At 30.5% G+C, this 24,912-nt stretch overlaps 1 protein-coding gene across 1 annotated transcript in view; it reads right to left on the bottom strand.

Annotated features, from left to right (window-relative positions):
* Positions 1-24,912, bottom strand: part of LOC118196178 (serine/threonine-protein kinase 31-like) — a 145,250-nt gene that overhangs the window by 32,568 nt on the left and 87,770 nt on the right. The window contains exons 13-17 of the mRNA XM_085820761.1: positions 20,976-21,083; positions 20,809-20,898; positions 20,423-20,575; positions 12,128-12,355; positions 11,518-11,601 (exon numbers count right to left, since the gene is read on the bottom strand). Coding sequence (XP_085676887.1) covers positions 11,518-11,601; positions 12,128-12,355; positions 20,423-20,575; positions 20,809-20,898; positions 20,976-21,083 — 663 coding nt within the window. The remainder of the gene's footprint in view (positions 1-11,517; positions 11,602-12,127; positions 12,356-20,422; positions 20,576-20,808; positions 20,899-20,975; positions 21,084-24,912) is intronic.

The following is a 24,912-nucleotide window of genomic DNA, read 5'->3' as shown; positions in this document are numbered from 1 at the left end:
ATGTTTTGAGTTTTTATGCATTTTTGTCTTGTCATGAAGTAAAAACTGAATAGACTGAATGCAAAATATATCTCTAATGAAATTCGAAGAAGTATTTAAGTGAAATACAGCTAAATGTGTGTATAATTTAATAGACCATACACGGAAGTCATGTGGTGCCCACATCAGATATTTTAAAAATGATTATACTATACTAGCCTGAATTTTTTAAGAAAATTAAATCTCAAAATTAAGGGGAAAAAACACTGTAAAACACTTTGAACAAACTATTAAGCAAACTGAATTAGTTAAATTTTATTTAAAAACTCCTTTAAAATACTTTTAATAAGTTTTTTAAAGTTATGAAAACTAAAAAAAAATAATAAAAAAATGGAAATATGCAAACTATTTACTCATATTTTAATGTCTCAAACAAGACTCATCAGGGAGTTAATTATTTAAAACATTAAAACCTGAACTATTGAAGAGTACTGAATACTCATCTTACAGGGTTCGTACACATTTCTGCACATGGAAATTAAGCACTTTTAAGGACTTTGAAGGACCATTACTGAAAAAAATTAAGACCTATGAGAAAATAGCAAATTAATAAATTCAATTAAAATATTATCTGGGTCTGAACTTTTGTAATACCCTGCAAAAAACAAAATAGATCCGTAAATAGGATGCATTATCATTAAACATAACTTCATTAACATAATTATTAATTAGTTTGAGCATAAAATATACTTTATGAAATTTATCAAACAGCATTAAAAATTTTAGACTTACAATAGTTCAGTATATTTGAAAGAAGATAAGTATCATTTTATTTACATTTTGCTAATAGTTAGTTTCAAGTTGATTTTTTTTATGTCTCATTACTTGCTCAATTTAGAGTTTTAGTAAATAGCAGGTAGATTTTATGTCAAGCATCATAGTTTAAAATGAGAAGTAAAATCATAATCAGAATGATTTATAACAAAAGACTGGCTGTTGTCACCGCTGCTCCTTACCTAGAGAGAGACCTGCTGATCAGAAAAAAACTGAGAGGCCTGATGTGGGTACGGTTAGCTAGTTTTGACAGTTAGTTGGGCTCTCTCTGTTGCGGTTAGTGTCGTAGCTCCGCGTAGAGTTCCAGGGGTTGTAACCAAGTTAATATACTTTAAGGTTCCAATAAGCCACTAAAGCACCAGAGGTGACACTAAGTTGCGTTGTATTATTTTAGGTCTCAGAAGATACTAAGAATAAGTTTTACATGAATTTTTACATTTTTGTGTTTAAACCTTGTGCCACACTAAGGAATAATGAAAGACAATAACTCACTTCATTATGCAGAGATAATTTTTAAGAGTAAGCAGTTAGTTATAAATTAAATTAGGTAGTTAGAAAACCTTAGTCAGTATGGATTTACATGATTACTATTAAATTTTACTTATTTTTTAACAATATTGTTAAAAGTCCCTATTAAAATCACAATCTAATAAAATTTCACACTTTAAAATACATGCAATTTATGTCATTGATTCTTAAACAATATTAGGTTCATTCAAAGCTACAAAACATTTATGTTTTAATGTTAAAACATTATTTATTAAAACATTATTTATTAGTTATAAATTAAATTAGGTAGTTAGAAAACCTTAGTCAGTATGGATTTACATGATTATTATTAAAGTTTACTTATTTTTTAACAATATTGTTAAAAGTCCCTATTAAAATCACAATCTATAAAATTTCACACTTTAAAATACATGCAATTTATGTCATTGATTCTTAAACGATATTAGGTTCCTTCAAAGCTACAAAACATTTATGTTACATTAAAACATTTATGTTACATTAAAACATTTATGTTTTAACATTAAAACATAAATGTTTTAATGTTAAAACATTATTTATTTACATTAAACATTTATTTACATTAATTATTAAAACATTATTTATTTACATTTAAACATTTATGTTTTGTAGCAACAACACTTAACAAAATATTTATGCATCTTTTTAATTTGAAGCCTTCACAGACATTTTGGCTTAATTTATATCAATTTTCTTCTCTTTAAACATCTTTCCTAACAATTAAAAATCTGTTTGAATACACAAACCAATGTTCTGACTAGTTTCTGCGTACTTTATCTTCTAAGTTGTCAACCTCTCCACAATGTACCTATGAGGGTTTAATTGATCTGGTAAAAGTTAAATAGTCCAAAAACTCCTGACAGACGTGAAGCATGTTATCGCTATGTCTAAAAGTAACTACAAAGTCAGACAAACGTTTAAATAAGCCTCTTATTTAAAAAGAACTTAAAGGCATGTTCTTATACTAACCAATTCAATTGCAGTTTGTGGTGATGTAATTAAACAGGAACACGCAAATTCAAATAAAAAATGTGGACTAGTGGTCAAAGACTATACAATTTAATTTTAATTTAAGCTTGCTAAGTAACTCTATCGTCATAACAAATTCAAATGTCAGCAGCGATAATGGGAAAACACAAAGTTGCAAATTATCAAAGCTGGCAGGAACTAATGCACGGAGCATATAAACAACTGGGTAATTTACATAATAATACCTGTATATATATTTGAAGAATAATTTTCTTTCTCTGTACGTACTCAGTTTCTTTCTTCAACACGATTCCTTTTCATTTTAGAATTTTTGGATTTAATTAAAGATTTTTGTTATACTAAAAAAATTAAATGCATTTAGAATGTATAGAAAAAGCTGCTAATTTTATTTCTTTAGTAATACGAACATTCAGGAGAAATAGGAAATATATATCGTAAGGGCCAGTTACAGAGCTAGTGCGGCAGAATTTTTAGAATTTAGTGACACACCGAGCAACAAAATGTAGAAATGACAAAACTTTTAGAACTTAGAGCAGGCACTGGAAGAAGAATTTAGAAAGGCACTAGTCAGCAAAATTTAGGATCTACAGAGATAAGTTTAATATTAAACGTGATTGCACCAGGTGGGAAAATGCCTAGCGTCAGACCTGTGTATGATACATTAAGACATATTAGATGAATCTTTTAAATTGCCAGTTTTCAATTTCCTTATTAATAAAAAAATTCCTTTCTATAATGCCTGTCCATGTGATAAGATAAGAAGCATTTTTAATATTTTTCATACTTGTGTCTAGTGAAAAGTAGGGAAAATAAAGGGAAGATAAGCATGTTAAGAAAAAGATTCTAGTATCAGAAGTAAAGCATCATTTTGTCACAATTTTCTACAATCTGCTGGAATGGTGGGTCTATAAATCTTGCTTTCAAATCCTTCTAAACTTTCCAAGTTGCAATGTCTAACGTCCGGAAGAAAAATTACACCTACCAATTTTGTAACAGCAAACAGCCAGAAATATTTTTTTAAAAAAAATCAGATGGAAAAAGTGTGAAATTAATTTTATAGAGAAAACTGATGTATATTCCGAGAATTCTGAACACTCTGAGACAATTACATGAGAAAACTCTTATTACGAAAAAAATTAAAAAGAAGATATTTCTAATTAATATAATTTCAATATATTACCATTATTTTAACACTAGAAGCGCCGTTGGGGTCAATTTGACCTTTTTTTCCAATTTTACACGTTTTTTTTTTTTTTTTTTTTTTTAACATACAGATGAGCTTTGAAGCTGATATTTTTTTACATTTTCTAAAATGTTTCCAAGTATACTATGCCAATTTTTCATACTTCTACGTTAATTATTTAAACAAATAATCGCAGATATACCTTAAACAGCCAACTGGGGTCATTTTGACCCTCATAAGAAAAACGACACTAGGAGCACTAGGCCATTCAAAACTTCATGCAGATGATTTGTGGAACAAGAATTGAGGACCACCTGTGTTCAAAGAAACAATGTCACACAATCAGTTCCGTGAAATAATGCGGTATCTCAGATTTGATGTCCAAAGCACCAGTGCTGATCGTCTCGCCACTAACAAATTTGCTCTCGCTTCTGTAACCTGGTACAAGCTAATGGAAAACTGTTATTTGCGCTATAATCCTGGACCAGAAATAACCGTTGATGAACAATTGTTGCCTTGTAAATCAAGATGTAGATTTATTCAGTATATGGCGAATAAACCGGACAAGTTTGACATCAAATTCTGGCTAGCAACTGATGTAAAATCCAAATATGTTTTGAATGGTTATCCTTATCTGGGCAAGGATGAAGAACGACCAACTAATTTACAACTTAAGGAAAGTGTAGTTCTCAGATTACTGCAACCACATCTAAACTCCGGACTCAATGTCACAACTGACAATTTTTTTACTTCCGTGAAACTTGCAGATGAACTTTCTGCGAAATAAACCACAATTGTGGGGACGATGCTTCTGAATAAGTGAGAATTACCCCCATTGCTCGTGACACTTCTTCTTCACGATATTCATCTTTTGCACTGAAAAATGGAGACAAAACACTCACAATATATAGGTGCAAGAGCAGAAAGAATGTCGTGATTGTGAGCACGATGCACAGTTTAATGTGTTTGTTGACGACAGCATAAAGAAAAAACCGAACACTGTCACTTACTACAACAGTACAAAATGTGGCATTGATGTCGCAGATCAGATGCTGAGGAAATAGAGTACAAGTAGTGGCAGTCACAGGTTGCCTGTACATGTTTTTTACAATGTCCTTGACATTGCTGAACTCAATGCTTGGATTATATTCAAAGAATCCTTGGGCACCTCAATTTCCCGTCGAGAATTTATTCTTGCACTCATGGAAGAACTACGAGTTGGTGCACTATGCAACAGATGTCCTCCCCAATTGCTCAAATACAGACACTTAAAGGAAAGAAATGTGCATTTTAAAGTTCCAAGGGACAAAACAAGACTGTTGTCAGCTGTGAGGGATGCCAGAAACCAATTTGTGGTAAATGTGTTGCTGTCACTGTCAAGCGTTCATATTGTATCACCTGCGGTAATGTATAGCAAACTTTGGAAAACATTGCGTGTTTATTCCCAATTTATGTTTTTTGTAATTTTTTGCAATTTTCTATTTTCCTCTTTTTGCATTTGTATCTTTTGTTTGTTTTTCAAAGATTTTGTTTTTGTTTTTGTAATCTTACATTGAAAGATTGCACGAAAAAAAATTCTAAAGTATAAAAAATAAATAAAAACCTCTAAAAACTCTTTTATGTGGTCATTTCAGCATCATTTCAATCATTTACTGTGTTTCTACTTACATTTCTTATGAGGGTCAAATTGACCCCCAACAGCGTTTTTCGGTTAGTCTGAAATTCAGCTGTTCTAGTGTTAATGATATTTATCAATTTTAGAATGTTAAAAAAAAAAAAAAATCGTCGAAAAATTCTCAAATCACGGAAATTAAAATTTTCTATAGAAACTGATCTTAAAAATCGCCAAAATGTTGATGAGTCACCAAATTTAGAGCCATTCGATAAAAGAATTCACATCCCCAAAAGCGAAAAGTTGTTTAAGAGCTCTTCATTAGAAAACGTGAAAATAATTTCGAAATACTTGTTTCATTTCTTGCTCAGAAACTCGAGTATCCCACCATTTATATTAGAAATAGGAACAAATCATAGCCCATTCAAATAACCATATTTATCAATGAGTCGCCAAAAATATACCTCAAACTGCTAATTCACACTCAAAATGGCAGTCGTAAAAACAGACAGAAATTTCACAGGATTAAAATTAAGGACCCGCCGATTTTGGCCAAAATTAAGGACTTTAAGGACCAAAAATCGATTCCAAAAAACTTAAGGACTTTCAAGGACTCTTAAGGACTGTACGAACCCTGTTTTACTCTTCCTCACTATTTGAACACAAAAACAAAAATAAATAATAATAATAATAAACTATAAAACAACTGAAAGGTTTCAGATTTTAAATTACCTCCAAAGGGGCTTTTTTTAATATTTTGTCTGTTACCTTTATTTATTAAATATCATATTCTTTGCACTTAAACCACAAAATTCAGTTCAAGAGCAATATCGCAAAATAGTTTTAAATTGAGCATACCTTTAGAATTTCTGATACAGAGACTCGCGCGTCAGACATTAAAAAAAAATTTGTTTTCTGTACAACGTTGCCATTGTTCGCTTTGAAATACTTGACTTTGTTAATCAAAAATTCATTAAAGTTTTACAAAATATGAAATCGATAATAAAACAAATTTCAAATTTGGGTTTCCACATACCCATATTCGCAGTAGGATTACATCATTCAAAATGATGGCTCTATGTACCACTGTTTTATCACAATGCGAAAAATATACATACATTTGTGCACATTTTTCATTATTCAATTTCTTCAAATATAATGCAGGACTCTAACATTTGGTGGCAACAGTTTGAAAAGTGAAATGGACATTTATAGTAAACCAACGCCAAATTGCAAAACGAAAATAATAGTCCTTCAGGGACAAAGTCCCTTTGGACTAAAAATCAAAATAATCTCAAAACCCATTAAAAAGTATTTACAGCCATCTCAAAGACCAAAACTGTACTCCAATACTAATTCAGTTCTCGGAAATTTTTAAAACAATAAAAATTCAAAAATAATACCAAGATATAAAGCAAGGGCGCATAACTATAATAGTATGTGTATATATATATACACGAGGTAGGATTCAAAAGTTCCTGAACTGAGTCTATAACGTAAAAATATTATGAATTAAACTGCAGAAACACATCTATTTTGAAATAAGACCCTTGTGCAACAATACACTTTTGCCAGCACCTGTAAAGTTTATCGAAGCATGTCTGGAATCCATTTTTGGCCATGTCCTTTAATTCAGCCTGTGATGCACATTCAACTTCATCTGAAGATTGAAATCAATGACACTTCAAACGTCTTGCCGGTTCAGGAAATAGGAAGAAATCACAGGGTGTGAGATCAGGGGAGTAAGGGGTATGAGGCAAAACCCTTGTTTTCATTTTCGAAAGAAAGTCATTGATGAATAGGGATCGGTGAGCACGAGCGTTGTAATGCATCAGCACCCATGACTGCTCAACCCACATTTTTGGTCTCTTCTTTCGGATCAACTCATGCAAACGATGCAGAATTTCAATGTACAGTTCTTTGTTCACAGTACGTCCTTCAGGAATAAATTCCAGATGCACAATGCTCTGGGTATCGAAGAATACCTCTAGCATGACCTTTCCTTTACAACCATCTTGGCGGAATTTCTGCCTCTGTGGGCATTGTGCTGATTTCCACCTTGCTGATGCTCTCTTGGCTCGCGGGTCGTACAAAAAAACACCATTTCTCATCTCCAGTAACAATACTGCCAAGTAGGGAAGGATCTTTGTCAATAGCCGAGATTAAATCTTCCTCATTTCCATCTAAATTCACTTTTTGTCTACATTTAACATGCGGGGAATGACGTGTTGACACACCCTATGCCTATTACGATCCTAAGTCAGTATCCACTGACACGCGGCCTTTGATATCCCAACTGATTCTGCTATTTGGCAAATTGCCTGCTGCCTGTTCGCACGTACTGCCGCAGATATCTTTTTCATGTTTTCATCGGTGCATGAAGTCACAAGACAGCCACAGCGTACGTCCTCTTCGGCACTTTCCCTGCCTTCTCTGAAATGACGATGCCAATCAAAAGCTTGATTCTCGATAATGTTTCACTTCCGTATGCATGCTTCAACATTTTGAAAGTCTCTGTAGCACACTTTCCCAAGAGAACACAAAATTTGATATTGATTCTCTGCTCAACTATGCCATTTCCTTCTATCGCCGGTTACTAAATGCACTTGCCTACAAAAAATGCTGTTGCCGCGAGCTTTTGACCACGTGATTTGGGAAAAAACACTTTTAGAAAAGTGGAAGAATGCAGTAACACAAAAATGTTCTCGTAGTCGCACTACTGCAAAAGATTTTTACGTAATAGACTCAGTCCAGAAACTTTTGAATCCTACAACATATATATATATATATATATATATAGTAACAATGCAAACACAAAAGGAATGCAGAAAGTCAAATTTAAACTATTGTTTATGCTTAAGGTCACTAAAATAGAGAATTTTGATCTCTGATACTGTGATAATTAAAAGCACTTTGCCATTCATCATTTTGCACTTGGATATTCATTGCACCTTAGTTGTATCTTGGTTTACCCAGGGAGGAGGGACACAATATAAGTAGTTCTTAAAACATTATCATAATTTAAATTAGCTCTCAGCTTTACAAAAATTATCTTCAAAGAAACCTGTCTCTGCCTTAATATGTCATTTGATTCCCTTAAAATTCTGAAGATTCAAATTAGAAATTGGAATAACAAATCATTAACTGTATAAGCTTATATGTAAAATATGTACATTTTTTGTGGTAGGCAGCGAATACAGTCAAAAGTCTTTAATCCGGACTCGTTGGGACTTCGGCGGTTCCGGATTACTGGTTTTTCCGGATGTACAGTTATAGATCATCAGTTTAAATCTGGTAAGATGGCATGCAGAAATTATAAAATTAAAAATATGAAACCATAATCTATGAAATAAAGAGCACTTATGATCTAAAGGGTATCAAAATTTACAAAAAAAAACTTAATATTTATTTGTTTACTTTATTAAACATTTCTTTCAATGCGCGCATGCGTAAAGCATACATTACGCATAGTCGAAATTAGAAAATTGCAACCAGAACACTATTTGATGTGTATTCTTGATATTTATAATGACAAGGAATTTGATTTAAATCATATCAAAGACGGAGTACATCAAGATGAAATACTACATTTAGTAAGGAATTATAAGCCAAATAAAATATAAACATCTGCCCTGAAGATAAGGATAGTGCTGACAAATCAACTTCCAGTTCATTGCGCGCCACGAGAATCAAAGGATATGCCTTTATATATTTTTTGCAGCAATTCCACTTTTTGTTTGATGGACATCGAAACATGCTTTCGCTTTGTAGATCCTTTGGTAGCTCCAGAATCGGAAATTTTTTTTGACATAATCGAAAGTTCAAGCTTAATTTTATAAAATTGCTCTAACAGTCTGCAAAAAATAATAAGTCGGATCCAATTAGAAGATTAAGGAACAACGCAATCTGCAACGTTAACTGAAATAGACAATTAGATAATTTTAGCTTAGCTTATACTGTCTGTTATACATTAAACGCGCATGCATAAACATATTATGTGCATGCGTAAAGGTATTATGCCCATGCGTTATCGTATTATGCATTGATGCATGCTCAGAAAGTATGTAGCTTTGAGGTCCGGATTATAGATCATTCCAGATTAAGGACGTCTGGATTAAAGACTTTTAACTGTAGTTATGTTTTGCAATTGCAAGTTAAATACAACCACAGTTACAAAAGGAATTTTAAATATGATATTCACCATATTTTGAATTTTGTATTAATTACACATTATTACCATAAAAATTTATTTTATACTACTTATCATTTAGCTTTTAAAAATGACTGGAATAAAAAAAGAATATGAAGCACAATGTATATATGTAAAGAATTAAATTATCTTGTGAAACAGGCAATCTCTTTTAATATGTTTCTGTAAAATACTATGAATGTATGAAAATTTTTCTAAAATTCTAAAAACATATGCTATGATTTAATAACTAGATGGTTAAAAAAATTTACAGTTATAAAATAGTTAAGCTACCTAATATTGACTTAACATAAAATTCTTAGAACCACATACCTAGTATCTCAAACAGATTATTTGGCTTAGAGAAGTTTTTCAAATGTTCTGAAATGATTTTTATGGAAACCGAAATAAAAAGATCTCACTAAAGATTAAAACCCTGAGAAACTTAAAAACACTGCTCTGGAAGAATAAGTCTTGGCAATTAAAATAATTTTACCTATTTTGTCTGCAAATAATTAAAAAAAGTTGTATAGCCATAATTTGCAGAAATTAATGAATTTTTTTTTCGTTTCACTTTTATGTGAATGTGCATACATGTGTTGAGATTTTGGGATGTTTCCAGCTCTAAACTTTCACTACCAATTAACATGAGACAGTATTAATGCCCTAAATATTTTTAGAAAAAGACTTACTATAATAATTGCTTTTAAATTCAGTCCTCTCCAGCAGAAGCGCAGGAATTAATTAAATACTTCCATTTTCTTTACCCAATGTGTGTGTGTATGTATACATGATATATATATATATATAAAAAGCTAATTTTATAGCTTCTATAAAAAGAGATATGAATTAAAAGTTTTTAAATTAAAAATAATATTTTATGGATTATGCATAAAATATAACTGCGCATAGTACATTTTAAAACAAACAAGATTTCTAATAAATTATCCAGCTATGACCCTGAAGAAATTAAAAATGAAGAAATCGATGCTAACATTTCATATATTACCTGCTTTTTTCCCAAATTTGGGCATATAAAAATATACAATCTCACATGGCAGTCAGTGGTATTTACAAGCATAGCAAATTTTGTGTAAATATTGTGAACCTTTCTTTACAGTTGCTCTGTATTTTTAAAGTACCTACTATTTTTTAACTTGTTTAACTTTATTTTATTTATTTATTTTTTTATTAACAGTACATTTTAATTTTAATAATACATATATTATTTCATTAATATTTAAGGCTTCTAGAAATGCAAAGAAATTTTTAAACTTCAGCTTCTATGCGATTAGTGATGTTCATAATATTCATTATAACCTTACTTATCTAAAAATCGCTAGCGTACTTTACTTTCACAGTTCATATGCAGAAATAAAAATTTCCAATAACATGGAATTTAAATATCTTAAGAGTCCAAATTCCGTTAGTTAAATAAAGACATCTAGTGGCAATAAATGCAATCGACCACTAAACTTCCGTACATGTAAATCCAATGCAATAATGTAAACGGTCTTCCGTCTGAGTATGTGTTTCTCCCTATGATGTTACGTGGTAGCAACGCAATAATGGAAACGGGGATTAATGCTTTAATGAACTCTGCTGGCCAAGTCTTTCTCTCTCCAGATGATAAGACTACAGCCAATTTTCTAGGTTTGTTTTATCAAGAAACCAGTAGATTGAATTTCTCACATGAAGACAAACCTATTAAGAAAAAGGCAAAGACCATTATCAGTGGTTGTTGCAGTATCGATCTTGGGTCCTTTGAATTCATTCGGAGATATTCCTCTCAAGAATTACTCTCACCTCTGGCCTTCTCGGATCTGACCAAGTCTCCTAGCCCTGATAGAATACATGGCCAAATGTTGGAAAACTTGGGCTTAATTGGAAAGCAAAGACTTTTGGATATTATTAACCATTCTTGGACCTGTGGACAGATTTCTGTAGACTGGAAGAGAGCCACTGTCATTCATATCAGAAAACCAGGCAAACAAGCAAGCTCCCTTCAGAGTTATAGACCTATAGCCCTAACCGTAAACTAATGGGAAAAAAAATTATTCTTGCAAGACATTTACATTTTGGATCCATTGAATGTATTGAAAATCTTGTAGAATATTTAAAAGTTAATCAATAAAAATCTGTCTAGATTTCAAATCAATAGAATTCCAAGGAAATAACATAATTAAAAAAAAAATGCCTTACTATCAAAGAATCTTTTCTCAAGAAAGCAGAATGCAGCTCTTCCAATAAAGCAGTTTCTTTGGTATCTTTAGTAGTATTCTGTTCCTTAATGAGAAAATATATTTATGTGTATAAAAATACTACATAACAAAATTGGTCATGAAGCATCTTATTTTACATTCATAAAAATATCTTACAAAAATTATAAAAATTAAGAGATATCACTTACATGTTCTATTACATTTAAAGTTGTATTAAAATAAACTATTATTTCTAGGTTACCACAAAATTTAACCTAGAGATATTTTCATATCTAACACAGAACACAGAATTAACACACCTGATTTTTACATGTTAAATATATTTTTAAGTACTTCCTTCACTGAAAACTTACAGAATATAGAAAACGATCATTTCAAAATAGGTTATGTTTATCAGTATATTGTATCCCCGCTTCTTACTGTTCTAATTTTCAATTTTTGGAATAAATTACCCAGAAATTAGATAATGTGATTTTCTTAAACAAATATAAATAACCGCTGATTAATTTTAACTTACAATATAATTATTTAAAAGTTAATATATGGAAACTACTTATTTCTTAATCAAAAATAGAATATTTGGAATTTACCTTTGCAAGACATTTTTGATAAATAAACTGAGTTTCCAAGCATTCAATTTTTCCTTGAATATCAGTTAAATCAGATAATGTTGGCTCTACATTAGATACACTGTTTACATCATTGTACACTGCACAGCGATTTTCATAAATTGCACATTCAGTTTCCACTTTATCCTTAAATTCATCAAGCTCCTTCAAAATCCATTGAATGACTGACAAGCCACTGCTGCCTTTATTCTAGATATATTAAAATAAAATTATACAAATAAGAAAAAAATATGTTTTCTCTATACATAAAATACTTGTTTTAAAAATCATCACAATAGTATTTATTTACTTATTTTTCAATGGAAGGGGAAAAAATAAAATAGCCCACATCAATAACTTATTACCAACCACAAACCATCCATAATTCTTTCAAATTACAATATATTATTTAAAAATAATGTAATAGATGGAGCTAATATAAATCTACAGAACATTTGATATTTCTCAATGTAAGACTTATAAATTAAATATCTGCTCATTTGAATAGCAGATCCATTAATTCTTAATAATATCATTTCACTACACTCAGTTTAGCAGTATCACAGAAGTTATGTTCCTTAAACACCAATCAAATACGGAAAAAAAGCACAATAACAGTTTGGATGATGACAAAGCTAACACAGGCAAATAAAAGTATCAAGTACACCTAGCTTAATGTGAAATCATTAATTAATTTTAACTAATATATTTTTTTAAATCCAAAATATAGATAATAAATTTATTTTGCAATAGCATTTTGTTAATTTAAAGTTCTTAGCAGCATGATCACTTTTATCGGTTAAGCACAAGAGAATACATTATTTTATTTAAAATATTTTACCCTCCCTTTGTTTTCTTTAATAATCTAAATATTATCAAAAGGAAAGGTAGGTTATAAAAATAAGAAGTGAAATAAATAATTACATAAACCTAGCTAACAAATGCTGTTTTAATACAGTTCATCAAAAACTGATTAAAAAATGCTGTTGCTCTCAGAGTTAACAATGAATTATTTAAAAATACACATTTTACAACCATACACGAATCAATTTCAAATTGATCTGCAAATACATTGTTATAAATTTTGTATATATGTAAATAATTTTAATGAAATTATGTATGAAATTGTAGTATATTTTCTATAATATAACATTAAAAAGTACGAAGAGACAAAGCTTTGCAGGAAAAATAAGATTACAGGGGCAAATCGATTTAACATTGAGGTAAATGGCACAAGCTGATCAAGGTTTTGCCAACTAATTTTTATTGCCGAATTTGGTGAGAAACTGCCAAAAATCGCCTTCCTGGAGACCATCTGGCGACATTTTGGTGCAGTCCCTGTATTACAGTAATTGGTACAGTAATAGAATAAATGTAATTGATCCCTATATGTAACTGTAACCATACCTAGCCCTTATATGTAACTTTAATCATATATGCCTTCCAGTTATTTCAAGAAATGAAAGTTACTAGATTTCTTCGTGGCTGGGGAAAACCACATGCCACCGAAGAGAGCATCAGCTCCCTTTTTCCAGTTCAGAGTAATGAGATATTCGTGCGGGCTTTACTCATTAGATGCGCTTTGCACTGCACTGTGTTTAGCATTATCAGAAGTTTGAAATTTAACTATTGATTGTACTCTTTGATATGTATGAGTATTTTTTGTGGAAGTTCCAGTACTGTAAAGTGTTTTTTTTTGGGGGGGGGAAGGGTAAAAGTTTTATCAAGCTACCTATTATGAACTCATATGCTCCCAACAATATTAATGGTAGATGCATGAGCAATGATCTGCTTATTCAAATATTTAATTCCTTCATATTTTATATTCTCCTTTTGATTGTTTGTGTTAAAAATTTATATGTAAAATGAAACTAGATATACCTACCTTTTTAATGATAAAATCATATCTTCTCAGATTATTTTACTTGATCCTAGTAAGCAGTCAAAACCATTCTATATTTGCAAATTTGAATTACCAATGTCACTCACTTCATTTGCACATTTTGGCAGAGGTGAAAAAGTAGAAGCTCTGATGTTAAAATTTTGATTGATATAAAATTAGAAATATGTCCACAGACATGGAGTAACTTTTAAATTTTGAAATTATTTTAAAAGAAGAAATTTAATGTAACAGAAAATGTAACCAAAATAATAATAAAGTGAGAAAAGGTGTAAAAATAATCATTCATTATATTAATAATGATTAGAATTCAGAACTTGACAAATCACAATACGACTTTTAAAAATGTGAATACCTTTCAAATATAAACAGTTTAAGAATAGCATGCAGTAAAAGCCATGAAATATCTTTGGACATAAAACATTTTCAGAAGCATTTTTATTTGTTGTTTTTGTTTGAGATACCTTTCCTGCCCCCCCCCAAAAAATTATTCTAGTAAAATTTGCTACTTTTAATATTGCTGTAGCAGAGGACAGCATGTTTTATTTATAACATTTTATATGTATTGTTTAATGTTCTCAAAAGTATTGAATACATATGTGAAGCATATTTTTTAAATCTGCAAAATAAATTTTAGTAAAAATTAGAAATAACGTATGCTTGTGAAAGTAAAAATTTATTAACTTTTGATTAATATTCCAATTTTTTTATAAATTAGAAAAGGCTTTTCATATATAATTAATAAGTATTTATTATGTATTATTAATAAAATGAGAATAAAGAAATTTCCTGAGAATAATCCTCAGTAAAAGTTTATTTGGAAATTTTAGGTTCAAAATATCTCTTGCAATTCATTGAAGATTGCAACAAAGTATGTAAACCACTTTAGGTGCTATTATGGCTTATAACAAATTTGCCAAATTTCAAAACATGCCAATACAGAAATTCACATACATCTTAGGGATTTTTGAATAAAAAAATTTTGCAGGTGTGCTTAGAAATACAGCTGTTTTAACATGATGGTAAAAGTTTTGTAGGTCATAATTCAAAATATTTTTTGAAGAATTCATAAAAATTACTAAAAAATACAAATTTAAAAAATAAGTCAAAGGGGGCTGAGTCTACATACTATATGTACTTAACAGATAAAATGAATATGGTAGAAAAAATGAATATTAATTTTAGCATAATTAAAGGATTTACAATTATATGGCACTCAAAAACTCAAATTTTATATGATCAGAACTTCCAGATGAATTTTACAGTTTAATTGAAAAAAAAGCTGTCAGTTGTTTAAAAAAGCTCATTTCAAGTTTTAAATGTACGATATAAAAATTCTTATTCAGAAAAGCAATATTTCATTTTCAGCAATTCAGTTTTTATATTTAAAAAATAATGAGAATAAAGAGATAAGAAAAGAAAGAGACTCATAAAAACAGCTATCAGTTTTAATTTTATTAAACTCATAAAATTAAAACTGATAATTAAAAAATCTGATGCGGACACCACATGACTTCATTGTCCTTCCTATTAAATTATAGAAATTTCTTGCTGCACTTCATTTAAATAATTTCCTCGAATTTCATTTGAGATATCTTTCTTATTCAATCAATTCAGTTCTTACTTCGGAGTACGGCAAAATACATAACAATTCAAAACATGTTCATTACAAATAATAAGATACAAAAAAACCTAAAACATCAAATTCAGTTAAAAACAATTTTCGCAATTAAAATTAGTGTTTCTACGCAAACATTGGCAATTTGGCTTACGGGCAGGAAGATATAATTTTCAGTACATTAAAGTTAACTTTTGGTCCTGCTGGGGGGGGGACACTGTTGTTGGTAAACCGACAAGTTAGGCCTAGTTGCTACTCGCAAAAAATGTCCCTTCTGAATGCATTTTACAATCCGTTTTGGAAAACATAGTGCTTTATTCTGTCTGTAAGTAAAAATGTCTCACAAAAACATTATTCAAATGGATTTAATAGAGAACAAAATGGATAATTTTCTTGAAATATGATACTCAAAATTATTTGCAGTTACAATACTTCTTTTACCTCTTACAAGGACATTAACTTATAATACAAAGAGTAAACTGAAAACGTTTTATTAACCACTTTCCTTAATATTTTTTTGAAAAAAATTGCAAAAAATTATCACCTTTTTTTATTTTATTATTAAATATATATGTAGGTTTTATGTTGAATTTTTAATTTTTTGAAGGTGTAAAAGCATTTAGCTTTAATATTAATTTACTAACTGTCTCGGGCAAACAAAAAAAATTAAATATTAGTCTTTGTATGGTAATTTTTGAAACAAGGGAGAACACAAAATGATACTTGACATTCTGTACACTAGTATCTGGTCTTTTTTCTTACTGGCTTACCGCTGGAATCTCTTTTACGGGAGCACAGAGTACTGTTTTGTTGGTTTTTCTTCCCCCCCCCACCTCTTCATAATCACTATCTGAAAAATCATTGCTTTCGCTATCTTGCATCATCGCCATTATTTTACTTTTTTTTCAACACAAGTATCTTTCTTTATACATTACTAATCCACAAGCCTACGTATACTGCAATAGGGAAACACATGAGCAGTCCCAACAAAAGAACCGTGCAACCAACAAAACTTGGAAAACTGCCAATCAAAGCTGAATATTTCCTTTCATTTCCTCCAGGTCGAGTGAAACCATGATAAAACAAATCATACTAGCAAATTCTGCTTTGCCCGAGTTTTCTCAGGATAATAATTAACTGCAATATATACGAACCCGAGATAACTCAGGATAATCAGGCATGCGGTTAATAAAAAAGCAAAAAAAGTAAAACGAAAATTTGCTTGTCTCCATTTCGAAGCAAATTTCCAATAACAAATTAATTACAATCAGCATACTTTAAATTTTATTTAAAAATTATATTTAAGTAGCATTTACTGTGATACACCGAAATTATGCGATAGGTAGACTGATGACATGGCATAAGTCATGGTCTAACTTCCCCTTGTTACTATTTTAATTAAATAGTACCAAGAGGTGAAACATTTTCATTTTAAACAAAGGTATGTAATAAAGAGTGTAGTTGTCACACATATCAATACAAAATAATATTAAAATAAATGTGCTAAATAAAATGCAGTAATTTCAATGCTGATGGCTCCGTAAAATTTAACAAATTTCTCTAAGGACTCAGTTTAAAACCATAAAACCAAAATTTAAAAAAAAAAAAGGATAATTATAAAAAAATACCCTTTGCTTTTTCTGTACCACAAAAGAAAGCATTCACTGCTCTGAGTATATATAAACACAGAATAATGACATTGAATGTGAACCTTCTTACACCATAATTGCAATTCCTGAAGAGTGTAGAATTTTAAAACACTTATCATAAATCATTATACTTTGATTATAGTATTTCTTTAAAGTTAGTTCTAATACGTAGGCAGACTAATTTTTTTTATTGACATTATATGAATTACTGACAGTTTCAAATATCACTTTGGGTACACTTTTGTGTAATATTTTCTTGTTAAAATGTGAAATTTAAAAAAATGCAATGCAAACTCTAACAATAAAAAATGCTTATAATGATAACCAGTTTTTATACACCAAGTACAGTTAAAACAATTAAAAAACAATTTTTATAATTAAAATTACAGTTTCTACGCACAAACAAGTAATTCGGCCAGCAGGAAAGAAGGCAGAGTTTTCGGTGTGCAAAACTAAAAATTTCCTTTTGGTCCCACTCAGCAAAAAGACTTTGAAAGTGCAGAAAAAATTAATTTACTATTCTGCTAAGTTTCAAATGCAAACAAATATGGCTGCTATGGTTTAAAAAAAAATTAGGCTTAGCCACACTTAAACAACTTTTAAATTGTTGACAGTTCTACAAATATTAACTAACTAAACTAAAGGCACAAAAACCTTAACCTGAAAATAAGAACAACATAATTAGTCATTTTTAAACAGGGTTGCCACTCAAACAGGAAAATGAAATTCCCCAGGTTTCCCAGGTGTGCATTTTAAGAAAATTCCAGTCTATCCACGCAATGCACATTGGCTGTGCTAAGAAGTAAATTAATTATGGTACCACTTGAAAACACAAAAATTTGCTAATTACATATGACTTGTATATATATTACATATGACTTATAATATATAATCCCCAAAGCATTACTATTGTAATTATAACAGGAGTTGTTTTCTCCAGTGAAGATTGAGATTAGAATCTGCCCAATCTGGATTAAAAAAAGTCTTTTTTTGCAGACATTTTGTAGTTAAATGGAAGAAAAATCTATTTAATGATATTTTTAAATAAAATTTATTTAGTAGCATACATAAGCAAACAATATGTGCATTAAATTTTGTGATGGTATGTCATCATACTGCTAGAATTAATTTCAGGATTATGCCAGAGAAAATTTCCTGAAATTTGAAAGTATTATTTACTAATAAATAAATTTAGAGAGAAGAAGCAACATTAAATGACACAAATATCATTAAAATAAAGATAATTATTTAAAAATTGAATTAGAATAATCAACCATATTTTGACGAATATAGTTACATTAAATGGTTAGCCTAGATGACTGATTACTATTTTTTTATTTTGCTGCAAAATGACAAATAAGGCATTTATTAAAAAAGGGGGGCATAAAAAAGATTTTGCGGTAAAATCCTAGTATACGCTACGGCCTTGGTACAATTTTGAAAATGGTCGCCATCACCAAAATTATCCGTTTACTGCTCGTCATAATATCCCCAAATCCCGTGTATACGGTACATGGAAGCTATTCTAACCTCCACGGTACATTATACTAGGATTAAACTGATTTTATTTTATACGAGAATATGCATTTTCCTTAGTTCAACATGCACTGCATATGCACATGGGAATCTCGATACTCGAGGTCACTGGAAACTTGCTTCGTCTTTCTAAAAGACTATCTGATTGGAGATGCGAAAATTAGCTCTATGCCAGGTGGCCGAATGATACTCACACGATACATAATTCGCCTAGAATGTGATCGCTTCCAACGTCGGCGCAAAACTCGCTTTTTTGGGGCGAATAGCTGTATGAAATTCAATTACTTTTCTAGATTTTGACTCAAATATTTAAATTTTCTGACTTTTCCCTGAATTTTTTAGTCAATTTTCGAATTCCCTGACTTTTTCCGGTTTTCCAGGTAGTGTGGAAACTCTGTTTAAAGCAAAAAATGCAAAATTTACCACCACATAAGAATAAAAAAACTGAGCTCACTGAGCTGAGTAACAAAGTGGCTATATAATATCTATTTATATACTTTTGGTGCGGCTGATTCCAACAAAAAGCGGAGGTGCACAACTACATGTTATAGCAGTTCTATATACAAAATTTCAACGTTCTGAGATTACTCGTTTTTGAGTTATGCAAAATACATGCGCACAAAATAATCTCTTCTGTCCTTATGTACAGATGTTATGCAAAACATCGTTCAATTCCACTCAATAGAGATCAAAATGGATATTTCCACTGAAATATGGTACCCGGAATTTTTCGTGATTACAATAAGTCCTTTACTTCGTACAAGGAAGTAAAAATGGTTCCATAAACATAAACTAATGCACAAGTACTGTAAATATAATTAACCTTTTAAAGATTTCAAATAAATGACACACACTATACTCTTAAAAAATTGGATTTAATTGAAATAATAAAATTTAGTTTCTCTTCAGGGAAAAAGTCTACAATGTTTCTTTCAAAGCAATGTAAATATTTTTTTAGATAATCTCATAAGCACTTTCATAAAGCTTCAATAATATTAAGTTTGGACAACATTCAACCATACAATTTATCAGCTTGTTTACATGAATGTCCCAATGTAGTCACTAATTATTATTTTGTCTTCACCTACATTTTTCTCTTTCCATTCTCCTCCTGTTTGTGCTTGAACTACTGGCTTTTATGAAATATAATGTTCCAGTAAAATTTCTATACCTTTTCCAAACCTTTTCTGTACCATCATTGCTGGTCTTTTGTTTCTATTTTCAAACTCTTGAAGAACAGAAATAATTTCAATAAGGCCCTTTACTAATATCTCCTCACTGAAACAAAGTTCCTTCTAAGCTATGAATTAATCATAAGCTACATTTTAAGATTTAGGAATAAAATACCCATTAAAAAAACAAGTTTCTTTCAAAAATTCATAAGTTTTTCATTAATATGAGAATTTTTAAAAGGTATAGTAAGTATGAATAATCCATGTAGAGAGTAATCTAGAGTTTAATGTCCAATGCAAAATTTCTAAAATATGTATAAAAATAAGTTTGTATAATATACAAAATAATAATAAATATCTATATATACAAACAAAAGCTTCATATACAAAATAAAAACTCACAGTGAATGTGTTAATTTCTATCTCAAGAGCCTTCCCCAGTTCTTTCAAAGCTGTACTGAAATTTGTTGACCAATATGATTCTTTGCCAATTTTAGACATGTTTAGTTTATTAGAAAATTCTGCATTTTCATCTAAAGTATTTAAAGAGAACTCCTGAAAATAAAGTTTAAGAAAATATTATTTATTTATTTCAAGTTTTATATTAACTAAAAACACAAACTGGTATAAAATTACTCTGATTGGTAAAAATAAAACTTTTACTGGCATCAACATATTTAAATTTTGACTTACTGGATTAGAAATTTCACAATGATATAATGCATTAAAAATACTAAGATAGTATAAACTTCAAAAAAAGGACTGAAAGGTTATAAAAGAAATTTTACCTTTCTTAAAGAATCATACATAGATAGAAATTCTCTGTGTCTATCATTGGTATTCTCCCTTGTATTACAAACTAGGTTCCAACGTTGTTCCTAAATTAAAAAATTTTAAATTTAGAAATAAAAACAAATTTTATTAATGCTCAACAATAAGTATATATTTTACATACCTTCACTCTATTATATTCAGTCAGGAATTCTTCAATATTTTCAGGATTTTTTTCCAACTGTATATTCATCCATGCATTAGACTTACTTTCAAGATCCATTATTGTTTTCTAAAGAAGTTGAAAATACATAATATGAAATGAATTGTTAACAGTAAATTTGCTATTTATGCTTTCCTATAAAAATTTAAAATACTCTTATATGCTTATGTTTCACAAATGACTCAGAACAGTTATCGTATTCAATATAATATATTGTAGTAATACCTGTTTATTATATTGTATTGATTATTATACTGTAATTTAAATCTTGTTTCCTTTTAGATCTGTAAGCTGAATAATGCCTACAGGTTATACAAGTTTTCAAAACGGAGAGGATTTCAAATATCTCCAAATGGTGACTGTTTCAACATTGATGAATGTAGAGTTCAGTATGAGATATGCCAGAATGGTTGCTGCAGAAGATTAGAGAAGAAGATTCCAAATAGAATACAACACACTGCAGTATCACATAGACTTCATATACATCATATATATTAATGGCACACAACTCCACGAAGCATAATACATGGAAAGCCGACTCTCACATCAAAATTTTTGTACCTTTATCCAAGTTAAATACAGATGTAGACCTACTCAAAATACAACCTGCTGTGGCGTATCTTGTGAACAATGAATGATTCAAGATCATCGAAGGTAACACGCATAAATTGTTCAAGATTCCTTCTAGAAGAGGCGTGGCTGTTCTACATGCAAGGGGAAAAATAAAACAACCAGGTCTCTATATTCTGAAAATTTTAGGGATTGTGGAAAACAAGGCTGAAGTAACTAACACCATAGAACAAGAACCGTTCCACTTGACAGTACACCTAATAATCACATCCGGGTCACCAATTGTGGTAATACAATTTTTATTAAGGTAGTACAATAATCGAGACAGATCATTAATAATCATAACAATAGAATAGAATAAATATTATTTTGTCTTTTTGTTGCTATGGGTTACCAGACTGGCAGCATTGAGTTGTTGTAGTAGGCAACTCGCCACATTACCTTAAATAATCAGCAGCATTTTTATCTTCATAGCAATTCTTCCACAAAATTTGAAATTCTTGTCATAATTTGGAAAATGATTCAGCATAAAAATTGCACCGGAAATCAAGCAAATATCCACTACGTGAAAGATTCTTTCCCAATAAATAACAAATAATGCAGATCCTCTAAGCCATAGTTTGGTTACTGCATTTAAGTATTTGAATGGCTATATTTGTTATTTAATCTCCGGTAAGGAAAAGATTGTTTTCTCCTAAAAATATCAATACATTTGATGCAGTTTGTGGCAGCTTATACAGAAAATATGTATAAAACATTTTTTTTCCTTATATACTCATAGCTACATTTAACCCTCCAAAGGTTATGAGCACAAAATACCCTAAACGGGAAAGACTTCCCAATTTATTTCACCCATGAAAGTCAGCCAGCTACTGATGTAACCGATTTTGTTCCAAACAAAATATTCCACTACACATTTTCTGTCACCAAATTTGACAAAAAATATCATTTACTTCTTGTCTTTTGGATAATTTTAGGATTTGTCAACTCCTGGCCACTTAGAGGATTAAATGCATTTTTTAATTAAAAGTTTTCAAAAATTAGCTCAAGATAAAATTAATGACTAGAATGTATTCCAAAGAGCAATAAACTATAAATTCCATCTAATTTATGCACCAGTAACATTAACTGCAAAATTCAGAATCCAGAAGATATCCAGAAGTAATATGTTTGAATCATTACAGCAAATAATGTTTGAGATGAAAAATGAATGCTGAGCATAATATGCACCTACAAAACTCATTTCTGACAGACATACAGCAAAGAAAAATATTTACAGCACAGCTACTACTTACAGCATTAGAGATAAATGAAAAATGCTGATTACAGTGGAACCAGAAATATAAAATGTGGAATGTTAGTCAATGGAAATTTTACAATACACCGAAAGTACACCAAAAGATTAACAAAATGTAACTAAAAAGAGTTACTCTGCATATTGCAGGCATTGCCAACCTTCTTTGACTGCTGGTCAAAACCAACTAAAATGTGTGCATTAAGTAGATGTTTCGGGTCAATGCTATTTTCATTTTAAAACAATCTTTTTTGGTGAGTAATAAAATAAATTTTGTTGAGAAAATTATTATTATAGGGTTTAAATTTAAAATTAAGATAAACATGTTAAATAATAAAAACATTCATAACTGAATGAACTTTATTTTTTCTCTTCAATATCAACAGCTCCTCTGACTCTGAACTTGTGATCCAAATTTTGTCTTATAGTTAGTCGTCTGAAGATGAACACAATCATACTATTGGAAAGGGGGTCAGTTTGTACACCTAGCAAGCACTGAACACAAGCATATGAATTTTCAGCAGTCAAGCTTCTCCTGTTCTTATTTAAAATAAGTTTCATGTGTGAAAATACTTGCTCGCATTTATACGTTGAACTGAAAATGGACAAAATTATCGCAACTTCGCAATCGAACAAAAACATTATTATTGTCACATACTTTTGGTTTACTTTCTATGTTTTCTTCAAGTGATCATTTCATATTTATGTATTGTTATTTATTTTTATATCTGTTGTAATGGAAGTTTTCTGCCAAAAAACGTTCTTAATAAAGTTAGAAGAAACACGAAAGCAGTACCTTTAGTGCAGGTAGTAATCACCACACAAATCTATGAATTTCTGCCAATGTTTTGGTAGCTTTTCAAAGCCTTCAGTCCAGAAACATGGTGGCCGCGAGTCCAAAAACAAATCAACCTCATTTCAGATGTTCTGTGCAGAACAGAAGGTAGCACCAGCAAGATGTAGCCGCAGGTGTGAAAAATGTAGGAAAGTAGCAGCAGCGAGATGTAACTGCAGGCGTGAAAAAAAAAAGAAAAATAGCACCAGCAAGATGTAGTTGTAAGTGTCAAAAAAGGCAGAAGTCCAAAGGTGAGATGTCAAGGCTATACGGTGGGTGTGCCAAAAGATCCCATTCGAGTCCATACAGGGTCCAGCCAGTGAATGCAAACTCATGTGGTCTTGCATTACTTTGATGGTAAGATAAGGTTACATGTAAATGGGCAAATTCACTAAGCCTTGATTAGTCTTATCTATTAAAAGAGAAGGGTCATTGACCTGAGAGACGAAAGAAGTGAGAACATAAAAATTTCACGGACAATAGCAGTTCGAGATTCCGTAGACAGAGTTCCGAATGAATGAATTAGAAGTTTAAGGAGTAAATTGAATAAAATTAGATTGATGTTTTAAAATGTAATGGCCATTAAGTATTAACACTTAGTTAATGCATGTATAAATTTAATTGAGTTATATATCAAGTTATAGACAGTACCATTTAAAATTAAAACTGTTATATTGACAGGTTAAAATTACTACAGTTAAAATTTAAATTAAACATTGATTGATATGGATGACTAGGGAGAGGCCTAGGTAAAAGGTAAAAGCATTTTCTGTTTGTAGCATGGAAGAATTAACAAGCAATGGGCTAGATTAGGTCTGGGGAAGAAAATAAGTAAGGAGATTGTTGGGTTAGGCCCACAAAGTGCTGCTAGTTTGGTAATAACCCTAGTCAAGCAAACATACACTACTAGGCTTCCTAGGGAAGATGCTAATGGATCTGCTCAGGAAGTTTGGCAGAGCTGGGTTCTGCCGGATCATAAGCGGGAGTTGAATGAAAGATAGGGTTATCTATCTGTGAAATACATTGAAAGAATTTTGCCAAAAATAGGCATCAAAGGGTTGAATTTGGAAGTTAGAAAAGAGCACTTTATTCCGAACATACCAGTCAGCATTTGAGAGGATCTGGATGACCTGTATTTTCTTCAGGTGAGAGTTGGTGCCAGTTTATCAGATACAAGCTGCATATGTGAGGATGGAGCA

The sequence above is a fragment of the Stegodyphus dumicola genome, chromosome 7 (assembly GCF_044657685.1).
Source record: "Stegodyphus dumicola isolate Sdum_Otavi_A_Nest chromosome 7, ASM4465768v1".
Lineage (NCBI taxonomy): Eukaryota > Metazoa > Arthropoda > Arachnida > Araneae > Eresidae > Stegodyphus > Stegodyphus dumicola.
This window is presented reverse-complemented; position numbering and strand designations above follow the sequence as displayed.